This window comes from Peromyscus californicus, unplaced genomic scaffold, assembly GCF_007827085.1.
Source record: "Peromyscus californicus insignis strain IS unplaced genomic scaffold, ASM782708v3 Scaffold_1__1_contigs__length_55948999, whole genome shotgun sequence".
Taxonomy (NCBI): domain Eukaryota; kingdom Metazoa; phylum Chordata; class Mammalia; order Rodentia; family Cricetidae; genus Peromyscus; species Peromyscus californicus.
Window position 1 is genome coordinate 46,780,531 of NW_026294492.1, and position 22,788 is coordinate 46,803,318.

At 40.5% G+C, this 22,788-nt stretch overlaps 1 protein-coding gene across 3 annotated transcripts in view; it reads right to left on the reverse strand.

Annotated features, from left to right (window-relative positions):
- Positions 1-22,788, reverse strand: part of LOC128115701 (zinc finger protein 14-like) — a 56,646-nt gene that overhangs the window by 24,412 nt on the left and 9,446 nt on the right. The window contains exon 1 of one of the 3 annotated variants that reach the window (XM_052746684.1): positions 5,529-5,660. The exons of the other annotated variants lie outside the window; for them this stretch is intronic. Within the exon in view, the coding sequence (XP_052602644.1) occupies positions 5,529-5,531 (3 nt within the window). The 5' untranslated portion in view covers positions 5,532-5,660. Of the gene's footprint in view, positions 1-5,528; positions 5,661-22,788 lie in introns of those variants that run through there. 3 annotated transcript variants of the gene reach the window in all.

Below are 22,788 nucleotides of genomic sequence, written 5' to 3' on the forward strand. Positions count from 1 at the left end.
TATGGATGGCCACACAAATTGGACAGCACTAGTTGAACTCAATGGGAAATAAAAAATAAAAAAAACAAAAACAAAAAATGTGTTATAGATATTAAAATATATCAACTTATATGCAGAAAATTCCCCAAATAAACAGTATTTAAAAGGTCTGGCCTTTTTATTAACAAAATAATAAAGCCAATGTCTGTATGGCTAGGGCACAGGCAACCAGGTAAAAAGCTTGCCATGCTAGCCTAAAGACCCCAAACCCTATTGAGGGTGTGTGGAAAAGTGAATATTTACTCACCATTAGCGGTAGATTAAACTGCTGCAATTACCAAGCAAATCTGTGTAAGGTTGCCTCAGAAGTAAAAATATCTCTCCACATATAATAAAGAGTCTATATACTACCACAGATACATGCACACTCATACTCATTGCTGTTCTAGTCTCAATAGCTACAAAAAGAAACAGCCTGGAGGTCCATCAGCTAATGTCCACCATAATGGAAATGCAGCACACAAACACTGGAATCTGACTCTAAAATGAAAAATACTGAAATGAAATTTGCAAGCAAATGTGTAAAACTGGAAATGTAATTATACTGAGGAGATGTCTGAAGCACAAACTAAAATGCTGTCTGTTCTTCTTACACATAAATTCTACCTTTAACCTCTTCCTGTTTCAGAACTGGACTGAGTGTCCACAGAGAGCATGGAGAAGAAAGGTTCCACGAGATCTGTGGGGAGGTGGGGGTGGTACAGGCACAGTAGCAGGCATGTGATGTGCAAGTAGAGTGGGGACACAGAAGGACTGAAAAGACAAAACAAGTAAGGGACAGGAAAGAGAAGAGGGGATTTGACCGTCAAGGTTCAGGTTTATCCTCCACAATACAATGATTCCAGGCCAGACTGCAGCTATACTAGTGTCTCTGCCTAAGTAAAACAACAAAACAAAACAAAGCACAGGGATGGTGATGCAAGCCTTTAATCCCAGAATGAATGTTGCAGACAAGAGTATTCTCTGAGTCCAAGGCTAGCGTGGTCAAAACAGTGAGTTCTGGGGTAATAAATAGATTGTGACTGCTCTACACATTCACTCAAGTAGGCATTCAAATAAAACACATTTTCTCCACCAGGTAGAAAGCACACTTGTCTTTCTCTCGGATGAACTATCCAAAGCTTTCCCAATCGTCAGAAATTATACTACCTACAAAACAACTCTCTGAAGGCAAAAGGAAATGCATGAAATGTTAGAAAGTTTCCCAAAGATTACAATCCTGGAAATTACAGGTTAGAGAATTCACATTCCCAATCCCTTCTGCTTAAAGCAACCTACGGCAAAACAAGCAGGAACGGGAAAAAAAAAATCTAATGCCAATTCCATGAGGCTTTGCCAGTCTTGCCGGCCTTTTTCACATTCAGTAAAGTCATGAATACTTTCCAAAATCCCAATTTTGTCCACACCCCAGATCACTGCAAAGAAATAAAATGTGAAACCAATTTAAATTTCTTTGTTGAGACTGGTAATTTTGACCTACTGCAGTTAAGAGAAACACTGTTGCACATGATCTGAAAGAGAGAGGAAGGGAGGAAAGAAGAAGGGAGGGAGGGAGAAACAGAAAAATGCAAAAATCATATGGATGAGGCATTAAGGGTGGAGATACAGCTCTGTGGGAAACTCCTCTAACACCAGGAGGCATAGGACTCAATTCTGAAGGAGACCAACTGGGGGAGGGGAGCAGAGGAGAGAGGAAGGAAATGATAGGTGATGAGGTAATCAATCCACATGAGCACAGACAGAAGAAGAGAAGGGAAACCGCACAGCACACGGAAGACCCTTCACAGCACAGTCTGGACTCAGCATCACCAACCCGCCAGCTCTTTAACATCTGTGCAGGTGCAGTTCCATGGCCAGGACTCACCCAACAGTGCTGAAGGACAAAACAGTGGGGGCCTCAGGGATAAAGGCTGCCTGCTGGGCCCCTACTTCAGGTGCACTCGAGGATGGCCATTGCTGTTCCAGACTCTATCATCCACTGGGCCATATATATATATATATATATATATATATATATATATATATATATAGCCCCAGGGGAACCTTCAGTTGGGGGCTCTGTGTATCTCCAAAGGAGCTAGTTTCCCAATGCTGACACCGAGGAATCCAAGAACCCACGGTACACTTAACATTTTGTGCTTCTGATATTTCTAGCTGTCCTCATAAAGAATCCTGCTGCCATTAGAACACACAGTCACCTCAACTTGACATTGCTCCTGACTCTATTTTCAACTGGGCCACATAGCACTTGGGGAACTTTCAGGTGGGGGTTCTGCATATCTCTAAAACAGCTAATGTCCCAGTGCCACCACCCAGGAACCAAGAGCACAAGGAACACTCATCATTTTGTGCTTCTGATGTGTCTAGCTGTACTCAAAGAAGCCTGCTGACCTCAGAACACACAGTCACCCAAGCCTGGACTTGACATTGCTCTCCCCTGCAACACATAACCTAAAGCAGCAACATGCACAGCACTTGATGACTATCAATGATTGTTGTTGGACAGTTTATTTCTTTTAGTAATAATGTCCTCCATTCTGCCATCCCCCTGTGCCCATTTCCAGTGGATCACTCAGATCTTCACATCCTAACTAGCCTCCCTTCCAGTCCTCAACTCCAGCAGGCATCCCTAGAAACCTACAGACCACACAGGCCAGGGATGCAGGCATACTAATTGGGTATCTTTGCCTCTTCCTCAGCCATTCCAAGTCCAAGCCCCGGTGTCATCTCCAACTCTTTAGCAGACCAAATGCTGCAGCCTCCCCTTCCCTCTACCCCTATTTTCGCTGGAACATATGGATTGTCACCTCCAAAATTTCCTTTTCCCACTCATTGCTTTATCTAGGCACCAAAAGTAGCAGGCCTATCCAGAGAAAACACAGGCCAACTATCCCGGGAAGCCAGTAGGCTAACTGCAGATCTCCACCTCTCCATCCACTCCCGAAAACCCAGTCGCATAGTCTCATCCCCAGACCTGCAACAGACCACATGCTGTGGCCTCTCCTTCCTCTCTGACCCCTATATCATTGGGTCACAGACATCTACTCCTCCAAACTGCTGTTCCACTCATTACTTTATCACAGTGCCCAACAGAAGCAGGCATTTCCTGGGAACCTGAAGATTATTTTGACCAGCTAAGCAGGGATAAGTGCAGATCTTCACATTTACCTTCATTGCTCCAAGTCCAATCCCCATTCTAATCCCCAGCTCTGTAGCAGTCCTTTGGGGTGACCTCTCCTCACTATCTGCACCATTTCTGAGGGAATTAAGCAGGCCCTGGTGGAACACACACTCCCTCCTGTGGACTCTCTCAGCCATGCCCTGTTCTAGCACTTCTCCATACATAAGTTTCAAATCCAAATACCTAGAAACACATTTCCTCTGGATGCCCCAATGGCTACACTTATCAAGGTCCCAGAAGCATTTCTGACCAGAGAAAACATAATCAGTAAACTCAGCTAAGACACAGAGAGGGCAACAGAAACCGAGTAACAACACACAAACCAAACACACACCAGACCTGATATTAGCACCCAGAATTACAACTGTCCCAAATCATGATGCCTAGACTCCAGCGGGGGAAGAAACAATCAACAACAGCCAGGACAATACGTCTCCACGAGACCACAGCTATCCCACCACAGCAAGCCCTGACCACTGCTAACCAGCTAAAGCACTAAGGACCATAAGATAGCCCTCAAGAAGATGATGCAGGTCCTTAAATAGAAAATGGATAATGCCCTTAATAAAATCTATGAGAACAAAAATCAAAAAAGCAGGTGAAGAAAATGAATAAAACAGTTAAAGACATGAAAATGGAAATAGAATAAATAAAGAAAAATCCAAACAAAATTAAATAAGTAAATGAAAATTTTAGGAACTCAAACCTCACCTCAGAGGCAAGCCTCACCAAGAGAATGGATACCTAAGTCAAAAGAAATGTTAAATCTTAAAAATTCCTGGCATAAAACATCCAAGAAATTTGTGACAGTGTGAAAAGACCAATGTAACAATAATAGGAATAGAGGATGAAAAGAACTCAGGTCAAAAGAACAGAAATAAGTAACACAATTACAAATTCAAAGAGATGAAAGAAAGTCATTTGATGAAATCCAACAACTGTCTTCATGATAAAACTCCAGGAGAGATTAGGGAGTCAATGGTCATGCTTCAACATAATAAAGACAGTTTATACCAAGTCCATGGGCAATGTTAACGTAAATGTAGAGAAACTCAAATCAGTTTCACAAAAATCAGGAACAAGACAAGGTTGTCCACTCTCTCCACACCTATTCAATGTGGTCCATTTTTTAATTGGGTTGTTTGAGTTCCTGATATTTTGTGCTGTGAGATGGTCTGTATGTCAAATGTGTTGCTGATTGGTCAATGAATAAATCACTGATTGGCAGTGGCCAGGCAGGAAGTATAGGCGGGACTAACAGAGAAGAGAATGGAGAGAACAGGAAGCTGGGTGGAAGAGACACTGCCAGCCGCCATCAGGATAAGGAAGATGTAAAGTACCGGTAAGCCACAAGCCACGTGGCAAGGTATAGATTAATAGAAATGGATTAATTTAAGCTGTAAGAACAGTTAGCAAGAAGCCTGCCACGGCCATACAGTTTGTAACCAATATAAGTCTCTGTGTTTACTTGGTCGGGTCTGAGCGGTTGTGGGACTGGCGGGTGAGAGAGATTTGTCCTGACTGTGCCAAGCAGAAAAACTCTAGCAACAATTTTGTTTTGTAAATTGTTTTTACATATTCCCAACACTAATCCTCTGTCAGGTGTAAAGCTGGTAAAGATTTTTCTCCCATTCTGTGGGCTGCTTTTGCATTCAGGTCTCTTCCCTTTGTTGCCCAGGAGCTTTTTAGATTCATGAAACCACATTTGTCTTACTTATAAGTCTTACTTCCTGAGATCCTGGAATCCTATTTAGAAAAACTTTACCTGTGCTCATAAATTCAAGTACACCTCTAAATCTAGCAATTTATGGATATAATGTTGCATGCCAAGGACACTGAAGAATTCGGAGGTTAATTTTGTGCAAGGTGAGATTCTAGCTTCACTAGTCTGCAGCTACAAACTACATGAAGATTCTCTCTCTCTCCAGTCACAATGGCCTTCAAAAGGAATACAAAGAACAAGAAACAATGGCATGGACGTGGGTCACAAGGAACCTTTGTTCACTGTTGGTGGGAATGTAAAGTAGTGTAGCCTTTCTGGAAATCAGTCAGTAGGTCTCTCCAAGAACTAGAAATAGGGCTGGTTCAAGAGATAAAAGCACAGGCTACTCTTCCAGATCACCCAGGTTCTATTTCCAGTACACACATGGCATCTCTCAACTATCTGTATCTCCAGTTCTACAGGATGCAACACTTACATCAGGCCTCCAGGAACACTACACACAAGAGGCATGGGAATGTACATGCAGGTAAAACACCCATACACATAAAAACAAATAAATTTTTTACAAACTTGAATTGTACTTGCCATATGAGCCAGCTACACCACTTCTGGGCATCTATCCAGAGAACTCTATGTCTTACTGTTGAGATACTTGCCTATTGATGCTCACTGCTTCTCTCTGGACAATAGCTATGAAGAAGAATCAATCTAGTTACCCACCAACTTACAAACAGATAATGAAAATGTGATACACACACATATATTACCGTACTGAAAAAAAATAAAGTTAAAGCATGACATTTTCAGGAAAAAGGATGGAACTAGAAAACATTCTACTTAGTGGGATCACCCATGGCCAAAAAGAGAAACACTAAATGGCTTTTCTCATATAAGATTTGTAGTTTCAAATTTTCTGTTTATGTGTGGTTTTAACACTAAGTATGGAGGAAAGGAGCTAGAAACAGGCTATGGATTGGGAGGATGTACAGGGGCATAGGAAGAATATGGGTAAAATGAAAGTGGAGAGTGGAATAATAGAGAGAGTGGAATAACAGAGTTTCAAGCAGGTAGTGGACTGGCAGTAATGGATAAAGCAGAGGCCAGTAGAAGACTGAAACAACATGAAATGCACATGAAGAAGTTATTTGGGAGCCAGGCGGTGGTGGCACATGCCTTTAATCCCAGCATTCAGGGGGCAGAGGGAGAAGGATCTCTGTGCATCTGAGGCCAGCCTGGTCTACAGAGAGAATTCCAGGAAAATCAGGGCTACACAGAGAAACCCTGTCTGGAAAAACCAAAAGGGAGAAGTTATTTGGGAAGCTATGATCCTGCAGTAAAAGATAAAAGTATATGCATATAAAAATAGGGGAGAGTGGTGCTCATGTGATCTGCATGGACAAGGAGAAACCACCAAAGCTCCACGTTTCAAAATGGCCTGAGTGCAGAGGGAAGGAGGGTTAGGAAGTGGTTAACAGCGGCTAACATAAAAAGACACTTTATGAAACACCACAAGCTTGGTGCTTGTTTTCAGAGTCATAAAGGAACAGAGGACAGGAGGGAGGAGCCAGGCCTGGCGGGGAGGGAAGCGGGGAGCAGAGCAGAGACAGATAGCAACACCACAAGTCTGTAAACCACTTAAAAATACTTTTGTTGAGGGATGACAGAGCATCACTGTGAAACCCTGGCTGGCCTGGAACTCTCTTTTGTAGTGCCAAGACCAGGATACGAACTCTCTATATAGACCAGTCTAGCCAGAAATCCACAAAACTTGAACAAGCAGATATTACCACACATTAGTGAAGAAGATGCTCCCAGAATCCATGAGGGACTAAATAAAATGTCAGTGGTTAGGTACAGGTAATTGGTCAGAGATGGTTCCAAGGCAGACAAAATGATAACAGCCTTCTATGGCTGTTGGTTGTCCACTAAAATTAGACGATAAAACCCTATTGCTAAAGTCACCGGAGACTTCGGTTCCAGGACACAGGGAAATCAGTCATTAACAGATAAGGAAAGTCCCAGGTGCGGATCTTTCTTAGTGCCGAGAGGTACTATAAAAGCAGGTGGGGAAGAAAGGCATCAGTGGGCTCTCCTGAGCTGAACCCTGAATGCTACCATACTGACAGACCAGATGTGACAGATGTGCCTACCGAACAGACTGATTATGGAACTAACAACTTCTGTCAGTGAGATTTCAGAACCCTTCCATAAAAGAAGCCATGCCTCGAACTCTGCCAGCGCCAAAACTTGTACCTATGGTTGTCATAGGTCCTGAGGGAGAACCTACTGCTGGTGTTTTTCCAAGTGGTCATGTTGACACACTGCTTTCTAAATATTTGTCTCCATTCATTTATTTTACTTGGTACCAACGTGAATCAGAGGAGGTTCTTATCCTAGCAGTGGTCATTTATATCGAGAAGCAATACTATTTAAATAATGAAAATAAGCAACTGAAATACTCAATCATAGATGGGACATTTCTATCATATCCCTAACACTCATGGCTAAGGAAAGACAGAAAAGGCAGCTGAAATGAGAATGTAAGAGATGGAGGATCGGGACGAGCACTGTGAAATGCTGTGCTCTCTATGGGACTTACCTGTTGATATAAGAATTCACAACTGCTCTGATTATGCTCCCAAGATCTGCATGAGATCCTGGTGGTGAACAATTCCAGCAATGGACTGAGGTGTTCTTTGAAGCCTCACCAAACAGAGAGCCTGGTTTTAATTTTGGCTTCTAGGGGAGAAAGTCACTTTTCTTTAGGAATGTGGCCACTAACAGGCATGCACTAATTAGATTTACTCAGGTCTAAGTAAATTATTTTAAAAAAATAGAACTTGTCTTCATATCGCTATGTATCTATACCTACATTACTCTGAAAACAGTTATTCAGTTCTTTAGATTAATAGAAAGATTTTTCCCAGACCAAAATCATATGAGGTTTTCAAACATCCATTAATTGTTGACTCTGAGAGCTGAGGAAATTTAGCTGTACATTGCTACATAACTATTCTTTCCTGTGGTAAAAAGTGTAATTCGTCAATGATTTTCCACTGCTCAATACAATGTTCATCATATTGGACCACAGAAATCTTGAGTAGTCATTCCTCTTACAGTACAGATGTTTGTAGTTTGTGGTTTGTTTTGATTTGTTTTTGAGACAGGACCTGTTATGCCCAGATTGGGACCCCAAAGACAACCACCACAGACCTTAGGTTCAGAATGCAATTAGCATGGTTTATTTCTGTTTGTTTACAAGCCGTGGGCAGGGAAGCTCGATCCAAAGCACTCACTCGTAGTTGTGAGGCCAGGAGGAACTTGCTTTTCCTTTGTGTGGCTAGCTGTTTAAAGGCAAAATCCACAAGCCCTTCAGAGGGTTTGGGGGAATTTTGCACGGTGCAACTCAGATTGGTTTATTTTTATCTCTGTTCTCTTTTAATTGGGTGAGGGTATGTAACCTTTGAATTTACTGGTTGATGGTTACAATTTATTACTTTGGGGGCAGTCCAGCACAAGTCCCAGGCTTTGTCCTTGAGCCACCATGGGGGCTGGCTGGCCAAGCACGTACTGCACATAACTCTAAGTTGGTGAGGAGCCCCAGAAAGTAAACATCTGGCTGAACTTTGAGCAGTCTTTTGTTCATGGCCCTCCCAGAAACTGCTTGCTCAAGTCTCAGGAAACTGAAATTGAGGCCTGATCTCTGAGAGGAGACTGAGCAGCCTGTTATGGCATCTGCTTGGTCCTTTCATTCCCCCCTTGAGTTGTATATCATCTCCAATCATGGAGATGTTGCTTTTGGTAAAAGACTTTATCATCAGGGTAGTAGATCATATCAGAGACTAATTGGACCAGAACATAAGAGTTTTCCCATTATCAATGGCAAAGCGAGCTTTCCCTTATTCAGTTTTTGCCATCTTCAAGTGTGTCATGGGTTCAGAGGTGGATACTGGAATTCTAGCATCCTCAGTTTAGTGGTACCCAGACACGAATAAGACATCAGTGATATAAGAGCAAACAATAATTAACAGAAGCACAAGGGCCAAAAGCCTTGTGATGGCTGACAGAGTTCCTTATCCTCAAGGAACTTGGAACTTTATCTCAGGTTCCCTATAACAAGAAATTCCCTTTTGATCTAACATTCCAGGGGGAGGAAACAAGGGTGATGTTTTCTCTTCTGTAATTACTTCCTGCTGACATTGGGACGTTGTTGTCAGGGCCCTGGAAAGCCAGAATGTTAGTCAAAGACAAGAGGGAATGTGTTATTGACCAGCTGAAGAGATGGTATGCGTATCGGCTGAATTGGTCCATATCAGCTTTCAGCAAGTTCAGGGCTCACAGTCATTTGCAGTAGGTTGTCACCAGCAAATGATGCTTGGATGTATCTGTCAGCCAAGTGGAAACCTGTTGAGACAGATACAAACTAGGAACAGAAGTTAAAACTTATGAACTTATTTGGAACTTTTAGACCCATAGTCTTAGTAATTGTAGTATTATCAATTTGCCCTGAAATCCATACTGTCTTTTCTATCTAGAGAGTCAAATATAGATTGGACTGAAATTTCTTTGGCCCAATGAAAAGCATCTGTAAGTCTATATTTAGAACCTGTTTATCTTTTTTAAAGAGACTTGTAGCTAGAGTTTTCCTGCCTTGCCCACAGTCAGGACAAACCTCTCTCACCTGCCAGTCCCACAGTCGCTCAGATCCGACCAAGTAAATACAGAGACTTATATTGCTTACAAACTGTATGGCCGTGGCAGGCTTCTTGCTAACTGTTCTTACAGCTTAAATTAATCCATTTTTATAAATCTATACCTTGCCACGTGGCTCGTGGCTTACCGGCATCTTCACATGCTGTTTGTCATCGTGGCGACTGGCAGTGTCTTCCATTTCCCAGCTTTATTCTCCTCCTTATTAGCTTTATTTTCTTTATTTTCTTTAATTAATTAATCCATTGATCAATCAATTACTAAGCTGACAAAGGTATAGCTAGCCCAGTCATCAATGTTATCAAAGATCTGAGAAGGATAAACTCTATCTGAGTGCAGACTTTTAAATCTATTTAAAAACAACAGAGACTATCCATAACCCAGACTGCCATCATCCCAGGCTCCTATAGTCTTCATAGTGTTGGCAGGACAGGTGTCAGGACAGCATCAGTCTTGGCTGCTGGGCCCATAATGTGAAATTCTCCCTATGAGGAGAAACTGACCTTATCTTGTCAGTGTCTCATTTGTCCATTCTTCTATGCCGGATCCCTGGCAGCAGGTGTTGAGTCAGAGCATCTTGCCCAGTGGTCGGTGTTGTCCACAATTCAGGTGGCATCTTCTTGTCGTTGTTCCATATCTTCTTTGGAGACCTTGGGAGTCATTGCTAGGAGCTGGGGAGCTCAGAGTCTCTGTTTGCTATAGCAAGTTTTTTATCAAATAATGTAAATGCCATATTCATCAGATCTTTGACAGGTTTGAGGACCATTATCTATTAAATGTATCTGAGCCAAACAAATCTAGGCCTAATCTTGAAAATATCTCTAAGTTTGGTAACAATAATCAGGCCAATTTGTTCTCCTATAGATATATGTCAAATATACCTCTCAGGTTTTTTATTTAAATAGAACAGTTTATGCTTTAAACTAGTATCTAAATAGCCAGATGACTAGTATTAACTTGTATTCCTTAACACAAAGGACATGCAAACTCAGACATTCAAAACCAAACATACATGTGGCCACATTTTTCATTCATACCTGTAGAGTAGACAGACATTTTTACAACTATGACCCTTTGGAGTCTCAATGTAACAGCAGAATAGCAAGACAAAGAAATCTGAAACATGTTTTTTTTTTTATATATCTCAAGTCATTTTTTTTAAAATCATTATTTAAACCTTTTTATCCTCAGACCTTTATACCTTGCTTTTACGTATTCTAATAACTTGCATGTTACATATTTTTTAAAACATTTTTTATTTTTATATCTAAAACCTTTATATCTTATATCCTATATAAACTTTATTTAAATCTTATAATTTATTTAAACTTTAAAGTTAAACTTTAAAGTTCTATATTTTTATATCTCAAACTATTTATTTAGACCCAAAATATCATATATTTCAACCCTCATGACACGCTTAAGCCTTTAAATTTTTATATCTTAAACTGTTTTCTCAAACCAAAAAAATCATTTAAACTTTTATTCTCATATCTCAAGCCTTCGTATTTTTATAAAAACATTTTTTTTATCTTAACCAACAATAATTTGAAACCAGTTCTCTTAAATGATGGCAAGTATTTGTAACCCACTGAACTCAAATGACCAAAACCCATTGTTATACCCAGATCACCCCCAAAGAACCCACCTGGAGACTTAGGTACAGAATGCAAAAAGCAAGGTTTATTTAGATGAAGTCAAAGTTTTCAAGCCCTGGCAGGGGGCTCGTTCCAAATCTCTCACACACAGCAGGGAGATTGGAAGGAGCGTGCCCTTTCTTTGTGAGGCTAGTTCTTAAAGGCACAGACCACATAACTCATCTCTCACAGCCTGCCTCCCTTCTTTCTGGTTCACATCAGTAATTTTTCATGTTATCTTTATTTCTTGTTTGTTAAACAACCGTGTCTAGGAGTTTTACGAGCTGTCTCCGGGGTTCGAGAAGTTTGGGATGTTTTATGACCACTTAGCCTCTGCCAGATGGTCATATATTCTGACTCTGTGTTTTTCTAAGTTTCTGTAGCTGATAAAGTCACCTGGGAAAAAGGGGTCTAACTTCTTATCTACACTTAGGAATCCTGGTTTAGGCTCCTCTTTGTCTGTAGGGAATAGAGGTAGGGGGGTTATTGAGGTTTCACACCATGTAAATTTTTATTTTTCCGCCGGGCGGTGGTGGCGCACGCCTTTAATCCCAGCACTCGGGAGGCAGAGGCAGGTGGATCTTTGTGAGTTCGAGGCCAGCCTGGTCTACAGAGCGAGATCCAGGAAAAGGCGCAAAGCTACACAGAGAAACCCTGTCTCAAAAAAACCAAAAAAAAAAAAAAAAAAAAATTTATTTTTCCTGTGGAAACAAAAGCATAATTTTCCCAGTATCTTGAACTGGTAATTTAACATTTCTTTTCAAGCAATACCAGGACAGAGAAGGGTTAACAAAAGAAGTGACTGGCCGGCAGAAGAGACCTTGAAGTTATCACAGTAATGGGAGGGAGGGGGAGCAGTGGGCATAGAGCATAGAGCATAGACTGAGCAGCCTGTTATGGCATCTGCTTGATCCTTTCAGACCCATACCAAAGCCTAGGTGGACTCAAAAGCACCATCAAGCCCAGAATTTCAGCAAAATGATAGCAACGCTATCTTGCAAGTGCTGGAAGACTGTGTGAAGGAACAGAATGCCCTCATTTCAGGCTTAAAAGCCATCTTGTAGTACAGATAAAGCAGATTCATTCCTATTCATGATTAAACCTCTATCTCTCAAGGACTGGGCTATGCCCCACCTGTAACCTTAACTACAAATGGTTCCATACTGCCCATTTCAGAAGTGGCAAACATACCTTTATTTCAAAAAGTTTATAACTATCTTGAAACCCTAGGTTGGTTTCAAACGTTTTATGGCTGCAGTGCCATGACTATCTGTTGTGAGAATCATGTTGCAGACATGTCTTTGTTTCAGGAGGTCGTTAGGACTACCTTGTTTTGCTTATGTTCTTCTGTAGAATCCCTACTCCCCTTTTTTGTCTACCAAATGCCCATTTGGAAAACCCCATGTTGAGCTCTATAAAAGCTTTTTTTTCCCCCATATCCAATGAGGACCTCTTGAATGTCACATTGGAAAAAGGCAACTCGTGTATACCAATTTTAAAAAAGCTAGAATTAATTAATTGCTTCCTTTAATTCATATCGCCATGATGATTTAGCTTGGTGGTCCTCCTCCTCCCATTTATGGGATTAACACATAGAGTTTCCCAGCAAGATCAAAACCCCAATCCAAATTCAGAAATTCAGAACCCATAGCCTTCCCTCTGGCCCTCTGAGAATGAGCTGCTCCCTATTGGATTTCAAGGCCCCAAGGCACACCTTCAGTTCAGTGGACTGCCTAAGCTAACTGCCACATCAAAAAAAGGGAAACAGAAAGCACTTTTACTTTTCATGGAGGCATCCTCTTGTAAATCATGTAAGCTTTTTCAATTTTTCTGTGGCATCTGGCTTCCTGGTTCTCTTCTTGTTCTGCGGAAACCCAATCTGGGGATGTGGGTGGGAGGTCTGACGATATCCAACATTTCCCCTATCCAGAACAAATGGAGACGTCCTATGGCTCTCAGGTTTTTTGTTGTTGTTGTTGTTGTTTTGTTTTGTTTTTCTGGTTAATTAGGAGTTCGTTTAGCGCTACCAGTTCTTTTTCTGACCTTCCTTGAGACCCTGAGGATGACCTGCTGATACTGGGGGCCAAAAAATTGGACAGGACCAGTACTCTGCCTCAAAATATATATATGTCTAGCCTCCTTGTCTGTGCTAACTTTGTTAACCCTATTATTTTGATAAATCGAGTCATACAAGAAATGAGGATATTCTGCAATGGTGTACTAAGAAAGGACAAGGAGAGTAAAGTTGCCAGTCTTCCTATGGACTGTATTTATAATTTAAAGATTAATTTTGATGCTAAAACAGCTTCAATTCAAGAATTGTAACTTTTTGAGGCTACACTTAACAGGGATAAAACTGTAGAATCCTAATCTTATACAAGCTACTAACTTGTTGTAAACTCTTAAAGATGATTATGACATACAGATTAATAGTCACCTTATAAATGATCAAATTATTTATAGATCTAATTCATTTACAAGGACCAGCTTTATTTAGCCTCCTATATATGTTTTCAAGGTTAAACCTAGAACAAGTAACTAAAAACAAGAAAGGTTTATTTAAAATCAGGTATACTTAATAGACAGTGCTCAAAACTTTTCATAGATTTTCTGAATATGGTATTTTAAATGTTTAATGGAAAAAGACTACTATAACAGATGGAGATCCCAGATCCTAACAGAAGTCCTAATGTCTCCAAAGAAGACAGAAGGAGCAAGATGACTCTACCTGGACTGTAATACCACTAACCACTGGGGAAAACTGCCACATGTCAAGCTTACCACCAGGACCCTGCACAAACTGCACAAACACGGTTGGGTTGACTGCTCACTCTATCTCATCAAGGTAAGGTCAGTCCCCCAGTTCCTCCTCTACAGGAAAATCTCTCAGACCTGGGTCTTGCACCCAAAGGCCGATGCTATCCTGTGTGGTAGCTGAAGATTTACTGCTGTCCTCTATGACAGCCAAAGACCTACAACCACTTCCCACAAAGAAGCCACTGAAACAACAGTAGGTAAGTCTGTTGTTTTCACTGATCAATAGGCCACTGGATTATTTTCCCGCTATAATTTATCCTTCTCAAATCTCTGATGGTGTTGATGACTCTAAGTTCAGCAATTTAGCAGCAGCTTCCTGGTCAATGCATTGCACATATAAAACTCAGGCCTTACTTTTCTAGAGCTATTAGGTCACCTGATAAAAAAGCAAACTCAAACAGGTTTTTCATACTATGAGGCTTCATATTAAAGGAAAAACAAGTTTCAGGTGAAACTTTGACCATTTAAAAGAACTTGCTTTGCAAAGATTGCTCTTAGTAATTAACTACTTCTGTATATTTAATGATAAATAACCAGATAAAAAAGTTTAAGGTTTATATGAATTACAAAGGTCTAAAAATAATTTAAATTATAAACATCCCAGGATATAAAGTCTACTTATGAGGATCTAAGAAAATGAATTAAGGTATAAAATTACAAATAACTATATGCTACTATTATACTAAAAATTCAAAAGTTCAAAGCTTTAACATTAATCAATGGAGTTCTGATAAACTGGTAAAGAACTGACTACTATTATCAGTCACATGCTTAAGATTTTAACTTTCCTCTGGTTGTCTTCTAACTATAGACAACAGTCTATGTTTCCTTGCATACTCCTACTTCCTAAGGAGAAGCTACAAATATAAATGTTTCCTTTAAGTTCTTTTACTTTAACTTCTGTCCCTAGTCTGTATCTGTTCTAGCAAAGCTGTTCCACTCAGATGATAGACACGATCCAGAAAATAAATTGTGAACTGCTCCAAAGGTGATCTATACCATGCCAGACCCAGGTAGTTCTCCAAAACCATAAAACTGTGAACTTTCTGAAAGCTGACATAAACCAGTCCCAGTCAATGTGATTGTTCCATGTGTCTTCATCTGGGTCAGCAAACCAGCGGCTTCTGATAAATACCCAATTTCCCTAAAGTCTTCTGGCCTTTGGCTAATATTCCAGCCTTCATGGGACATGACAATAGCATCCTAATTTCAGCAGGAAGTAGTTACAGAAGAGAATATGTCATCCCCCGCCTTCCATAAATGAGTGGAATATTTGGCCCCAGGAAAGTCCCTAGCAAATGGGACAAAATGACTACTTATAGTAACTCTTGGTATACCAAGATTACATGGCCTTAAAATTTGTCTTATATCTATGCAAACCAAACAGTTATAATTTAGGAATGAGCAATGCATCTTTTGATTTTGTTTCTCACTAGATAATTAATGTTAAGATACTATCAAGGATTTGATAGGAACACATAAGACAAGGGGCGGGGGATGAAGAATCAACCTGCCTCCATCTTAGGCTTAAAAAGCCATCTTATAGTAAAGATACACTAGGCTCATGCTTGTTTTTATTAAACCTCTATTTCTTAAGGACTGGGCTATATACCACCTATAGCCTTAACTACAAATGGTTTTTCTACTGCCTATTTCAAGAAAGGCAATTATGTCTGTGTTGCAAAAAGTTAATAACTATCTTGCAACCCTATCTTTGTTTCAAAAGGCTTGTTATAGCTACCTTGTTGTGTCTACCTGTTGTTCTTACCATTTTACAATCATATGTTTTTTCAGGAGGCCATTATGACTAACTCATCTTGCTTATGTTCTGCTCCTGTGTGGTGGTTTGAATAAGTGCGGCCCATATGGAGTGGTACTCTAGAAGGTGTGGCCTTGTAGGAGTAGGTGTGGCCTTGTTGGAGGAAGTGTTTCAATGTGAGGTGGGTTTTGAGGTCTTATACATTCAAGCTATGCCCAGTGTAGCACATAGTCTCATTGTGCTGCCTGTGGATCAAGATGTAGAACTCTCAGCCCCCTTTCCAGTACCATGTCTGCTTGTACACTGTCATATTGCTTGATATGATTATAATGACTAAACCTATGAAATTTTAGCCTTGCATCAACTAAATGTTTTCCTTTATTTTTATTTATTTATTTATCTATTTATTTATTTATTTATTTTGGTTTTTCGAGGACAGGGTTTCCCTATGTAGATTTGTGCCTTACTAGAACTCACTCTGTAGCCCAGGCTGGCCTCGAACCCACAGAGATCCACCTGGCTCTGCCTCCCAAGTGCTGGGATTAAAGGTGTGCGCCACCACCGCCCAGCGATGTTTTCCTTTATAAGAGTTCCCATGGTCATGCTGTCTCTTCACTGCACTAAAACCATAACTAAGACACAAGTTAGTACCAGGAGTGGGATATTGCTGTGATAGGTCAGACCATGTTTTTGTTTGGAGGAATATGGATTTGGGGAATATGTGTTAGAAAAACAATTGAATGCTTGATTTAGGGCTTAATGATCCCTCCTACTATGGATATGTAAGAGAGTGGTGCTGAGGGTGATCTGAACTGTGATGGCCTAGCTCAAGAAGTTTCAGATGAATAGAATATCATGGGTCCTAGAGACCAGTCTCCTAATATTTGATGAAAAATGTTGCTGCTTTTCACTCTTGTCCTAAGCATCTGCCTGAGGCTAAAGTGAAGTGCTTTGGATTAATTACATTTGCAGAGGAGATTTCAAAACAGTCTATTGTGGACTGTGTCATGTGTTTGTTAGTGCTTATATCTATAATGAAAAGGAGCAAGCTGAGCAAGAAAAGATACAAAATGTACAACTTGAGGAGAAAACAGAGAGTAGGGAGTGGAATGGAGCTAAATCTTGTGTTCAATAACATTAACAGATTAAAGAACAGACAGATGTTAAATGGAATAAAGGAAATAGTGACCTCAGGGCAAGATCCCACCCAACTAAGTTTCCAACTTGTGAAAAGGAAATAAAGAAAAGCTCAGAGCCCAGTGTGGTGGTGCTGCACACCTTTAATCTCAGCATTCCAGAGGAAGAGACTGGCAGATCTTTGAGTTCAATGCCAGCCTTGTCTACAGAGTGAGTTTCAGGACAATGAAGCTTATGCAGTGAAGGAAACCATCAAAAACAGAAAGCTAAGGAAGATGTAATTGAAAGAGAGGGACATGTTCCAGCCCCAGTAAGCAGTAGAATTTGGCAGTTGAGCCACATGATTCTGGCTTTAGAGCCAAGGACAGAAGAAAAGGGTTATGGAATCTTCCTCCATGTCTAAGGAAATCTGCTGAGGACAAGTGTGTTTAAGGGATGACCCTGAATGGAGGCCTAGAGAGGCCACTGCGTAAAGCTGTGAAGGTGAAGCCTGGATTGCCTCGGAGATACCAAGATGTTGGAGATGCCAGAGCCATGGGATACCTGCCAAGGAGAGCTGCTAACAGGGAGTGAAACCAGCCCAAGAGAGAACAGTGTGTTGCAGACAACAAAGCTGAAAGTAGTTGGAGATCCGAAGAGCATTTTGACATCAGACATGAGGATGTGGGAGTTTGAAGTTTGCCCAGCTGGCTTTTGGTCTTGCTTTGGTCCAGTATTTCCTCACTATGCTCCCTTCCCAACCTTTTGGAACAGTAATGCATATCCTGTGCCATTATATGTTGGAAATATGTGATGTATTTTTTTGATCTGGATTTTATGCGAATCTCAGAAGAGATTTTTGGACTTGTAAACACTGTTGAGACTTTGATAGTCTATGGAGACTTTTGAAGTTGGAATAAATGCATTTGTATTATGTTATGGCTACAAGCCTATGGGGGACAGGGAGTGAAATGCAGTGGTGTGAATAAGTATGGCCCCATAGACTGATGTGTTTAAGTGCTTGACCCACAGCGAGTGGCATTAGTAGGAGGTGTGGACTTGTTGAAGGAAGTTTGTCAGTGTAGAGATCCGCCTTGAGGTCTTTTATGCTCAAGCTATGCCCAGCATGGCACACAGTCACCTTCTGCTGCCTGCAGATCAAGATGCAGAACTCTTAAGCTCTGCCTCCAGCACCATGTCTGCCCACAAGCTGCCATGTTTCCTACCATGGCAACAGTGAACTAAACCTCTGAAACTGTAAGCTATCCCCAATTAAATGCTTTCCTTTATAAGAGGGGCCATGGTCATGGTATCCCTTCACAGCAATAAAATCCCAACTAAGACATCCAGTTGTAGCAGGCCTTCTCTTGGGCCACCAACCAACTCCCAAATCATGACATGGAGATTATTATTAGGCATGAATGTGTGGCCTTAACTTATGCTTGTCCCACTAGCTCTTATAACTTGTTTTAACCTGTTTCTCTTCATCTACATTTTGCCTCAGGGCTTTCTCCCTTTCTTCCATACTGTATATCCTACTTTCACTGCTTCCTCTGCGTCAGTCAGGCTGGCGGCTGCCTGGCTAGCTCACCCCGGGCATCTCCTCTTTCTCCCCCATTCCCTTCTCTCTTGAGCCTAGATTTCTCCTCCTACTTATTCTCTCTGCCCACCAGCCCTCCCAATCCCTCTACTACCTAGCTATTGGCCGTCTGGCTTTTTATTAGACCAATTAGGTGCTTTAGGCAGGCAAAACAACACATCTTTACATCGTTAAACAAGTGCAGCATAAACAAATATAACACATCTTTACATAGTTAAAGTAGTATTCAAAACAAATGTAACACATCTTTACATAGTTAAAGTAGTATTCCCAAACAAATGTAACACATCTTTACACGATTAAAGTAATGTTCCACAACGTCCAGTAACCTTACCTATTTTGTCTACCAAATCTCCATTTGGAAAGATTCTATCCCTGAGTTCTATAAAAGCTTTGTCTTCTTCATATCCAATGATGACCTCTCGAATACCCCCCTTAAGGGGAAGCAGCCCATGTACACAAATAAAAAGCTTGCTTTAATTAAGTTGGTGTTGGTGACTTGGGTAAGTGGTCTCTCTCCTCTCATCGTTGAGATTAACACAGGTAGAAAGCACAATTGTCTTTCTCTCATATGAACTTATTAAAGTTTTACCAATAGTCAGAAATTATACTACATACAAACACCAACTATCTGGAGGATAAAAGAAAGAGGTGAAATGTTAGTATTTTTCCAAAGATTACAATCCTAGAAATTACTGATTATAAAATTACATTCCCCAAATCTTCTGTTCAGAGCAGCCTACAACAAAACAAGGAGCAGAGAAAAAAATACAATGCTAATCCCAGGAAGCTCTTTGCCAGTCTTACTGGCCTTTTCACATTCAGCAAAGTTACGAATACTTTTCAAAATTCCAATTAGGGCCTCAAAAAGATCACTGCAAACAAATAAAATATAAAGCAAATTTAAATTCTCTCTTTCTTCAGACAGTTAATTTTGAACAAGTACATTCAGGAGAAAAAGAAAAAAATATTGCAACTATCCTTTAAAAACAAGAAAATGATAAATGGAAAAACCTTATTGAAAGTTGTGTCAGGGGAAGAGACACTGCTCTGTGGGAAAGTTTGTTAACACAAGGAGGCATAGGGTGCAATTCTGAGGGAGAACAGAGAGGAAGGAGAGAAGAGGAGCGAGAATGGAAACTGTCTTAGGGTTTTTTGTTTTGTTTTGTTTTTGTGTTTTTGCTGTGAAGAAGAACAATGAACATGGCAACTGCTAAAAAGGAAAACATTTAGTTGGGGCTGGTTTACATTTCAGATATATAGTCCATTATCATCATGGAAGAAAACAGGACAGCATGCAGGCAGACATAGTGCTGGAGAAGTAACTGAGTTCTACATCTTGATCAGTGGACAGCAGAAGGAGACAGTAACACTGGCAGGGCCTGAACATATATGAGACCTCAAAGCCTGCCTCTACAGTGACACACTACATCCAACAAGGTTACACCTTGCAACAAGGCCATACTACCTAAGAGTGCCAATCCCTATGGCAAAGCATTCAAACACATGAGTCTATGGGGACAATTCTGATTCAAATCTCCACAGAAACCAAAGATGATGAGGTAAACAATATGAATCAGAACACACAGAGGTCAAAGAGGACAAAGGAAACTGCACAGACCATTCAAGTCCCTTCACAATCCACTCTGAGCTCAGCGTCACCAGCATGCCAGGTCTTTAAATCAGTGTAGGCACAGGTTCATTGTAATCCATTAATGCAAGTACTCTTGAGGAAGGCAGACTTCTGTGAATTCAAATCCATTTGGAGCTACATGGTGAGACTCTGGCTCAAATCCAAACAAACAAGCCTGGTATAGTAACATGCATTTTTAATCCAAGAACTCCTGAGGCAGAGGCATGATCACTGAGTTGCAGGCTAGCCTGTTCTAGAGAATGAGTTCCAGGACAGCCAAGACTACCCAAAGTAACCCTGTCTCAAAACAAAACAAAACAAACAAGGAACCAAAACAAAAAAACAATGCAAAAACATTTAAAAAAAATAACTTACCCTTGGACTCCAGTATAAATCTACTTCAATTTGCGATTTCATTGTACTGTAGGACAACATGTTCAGGGATTTTAGGTATACCCACTCCCTTCCTATAGACCCAGTACTCACCACCTGCCTTGTCAAAAAAGATACTGCTTTTTAAGTTTGCTCTGTACCACAAACATAGCGTCTTAAGTTTGCTCTGTAAATTCTAAACTCAGGCCCCCAAAGGAAAAAACAGGCCTTTAGGGTTGAGCCAGGCCCCATGGAGGTTCAAGCACAGAAACTTAATATAGGGCATGAGTGGAAACTTCAAGGGTTGGGGATGAGGCAAAAGTCCATTACTTATATCTGTTTTGTGAATTCACCTTGCACAAGTCAGAACATCCTAAGAAATGAAATGATAAAGTTTGTCTTGGGTCTAGAGAGATGACTCTGTAGTCAAGAGCGTTTGCTGCTCTTAAACCAAGTCATCTGGCTCCCAAGTGCCTGTAACTCCAGCCTCAAGGGATCTGACACTCTTCTTGGGCCTCCATTGGAAACAACAGTCTCAGGCTGACAAAGAGATAGTTAAAAACAAAATACATCTTTTCACAATAACCCAAATGTTTGCTTTTTCTCTTTCCATTCTCTCCTTCTTCTTGTACTCTCACGTGTGTAGGAGTTACAAAGTGTCACTGCCTCCAAATTTCTCTGTGAGTTTGTGGATGCAAACAGGTGAGTAAAAGGAGAAAGAGAAAAGAAACATGCTTTGTGCACACGAATTACAAGGAACACTTTCAAGGTGTAATGTAAATTGCCACATTAAATCCGTGGGAGATGAGGGTGGAAAATGGCTCTGCTCATGGACCTCAAGCCTGGGGAACACCAAGCTCCCTTTTCAAGGAATAATTGTGCTCCACTCCCATCTTCAGAATGTAAGCCCCTGATTAGGGAATATTTACTCCTTAGCTTTTTTATGACTACTCCTTTTCTCTTTAAAACTTTTGCGGTCTGCCCACAACATTATACAGTTAAGAGTCAGTAGGGTATCGGCCCATGTCAGCATGACCAGGTCACTAATTGGAAAATGAGACACTTCCCAGAGTAAGACAAACTGTCAAGTCAATATTTGTCGGTCTGAAACGAGTAACTTTTGTTGTGGGATATTTGATCACACGGTGAACCCCGAGACTGTGAATTAAATAAAAACCTGAGGTTAGGAGGCAGAGTCAGCAGCTAGTTGACAGGAAGTAGTCACAGAGGGTAAAGAGGGAGGCAAGAAGATGGATAGTGAAACGCACAGGAAGTGTAAGAGAGGGACAGACTCTGTCTGGCAGTTCCTTTTGGATTGGAACAGTAGAAAAAGCTCTTCTCTTTCTGAGATGCTGGCTAAGGAAGAAAGTCAACTAGTTGCTTCTCAACCTCTCAGAGCTATAAGGTTTTCACCCCAGCCTCAAATAGAATGCAACACTTTTAGATAACACATATCAGATCCCAAACAGATCTACCAAGCCCTCTAGCACAAGGCAATGATGAAACTGACCAGTTATTGGTAGGCATTGTGCTAGAATTCTCAGAATTTCATAAGAAACACTATGATAATAGTAAAAGTTTGAAGAAACATTTTTCTATCACTTGACATCAAGCCAAGAAAATTATAAGAAAATGTCATACTTGTTTTTGTAGAACCAAACTCCATTACCTGCAGGAAGGAACCCAAAAGGTATCCAAATAAATGAAATTTGGTGACTGGATGTGTTTCATTTTCCAGAGTTTGGAAAATTAAATTATGTGCACCATACCATAGACACACATTCAGGATTTCAATAAGCAATTGCTTTAAGTTCAGAAAAGGCTGAATCTGTCATTACACATTTATTAGAAATTATGACCATTACAAGGATACCTGTACATATTAAGACTGACAATGCTCCAGCATATGTCTCTAGTAAAATGAAGCAGTTTTTTTGCATCTTACAACATAAAGCATATTACAGGTATGCCACATAATCCACAGGACAAACAGATATAGAAAGATCTAATCCACAGGACAAACAGATATAGAAAGATCTAATCACACTTTAAAAGATATGCTTATAAACAGAAAGACCCCCCCTCAGAGATAGATTACACAGTGTTTTACTAACATTAATTTTTTAAATGCTAATGAGAAAGGAATGACAACTGCAGAGAGACACTGGTTAGTAAAAAAACTGCTGAATTAAATCACCCTG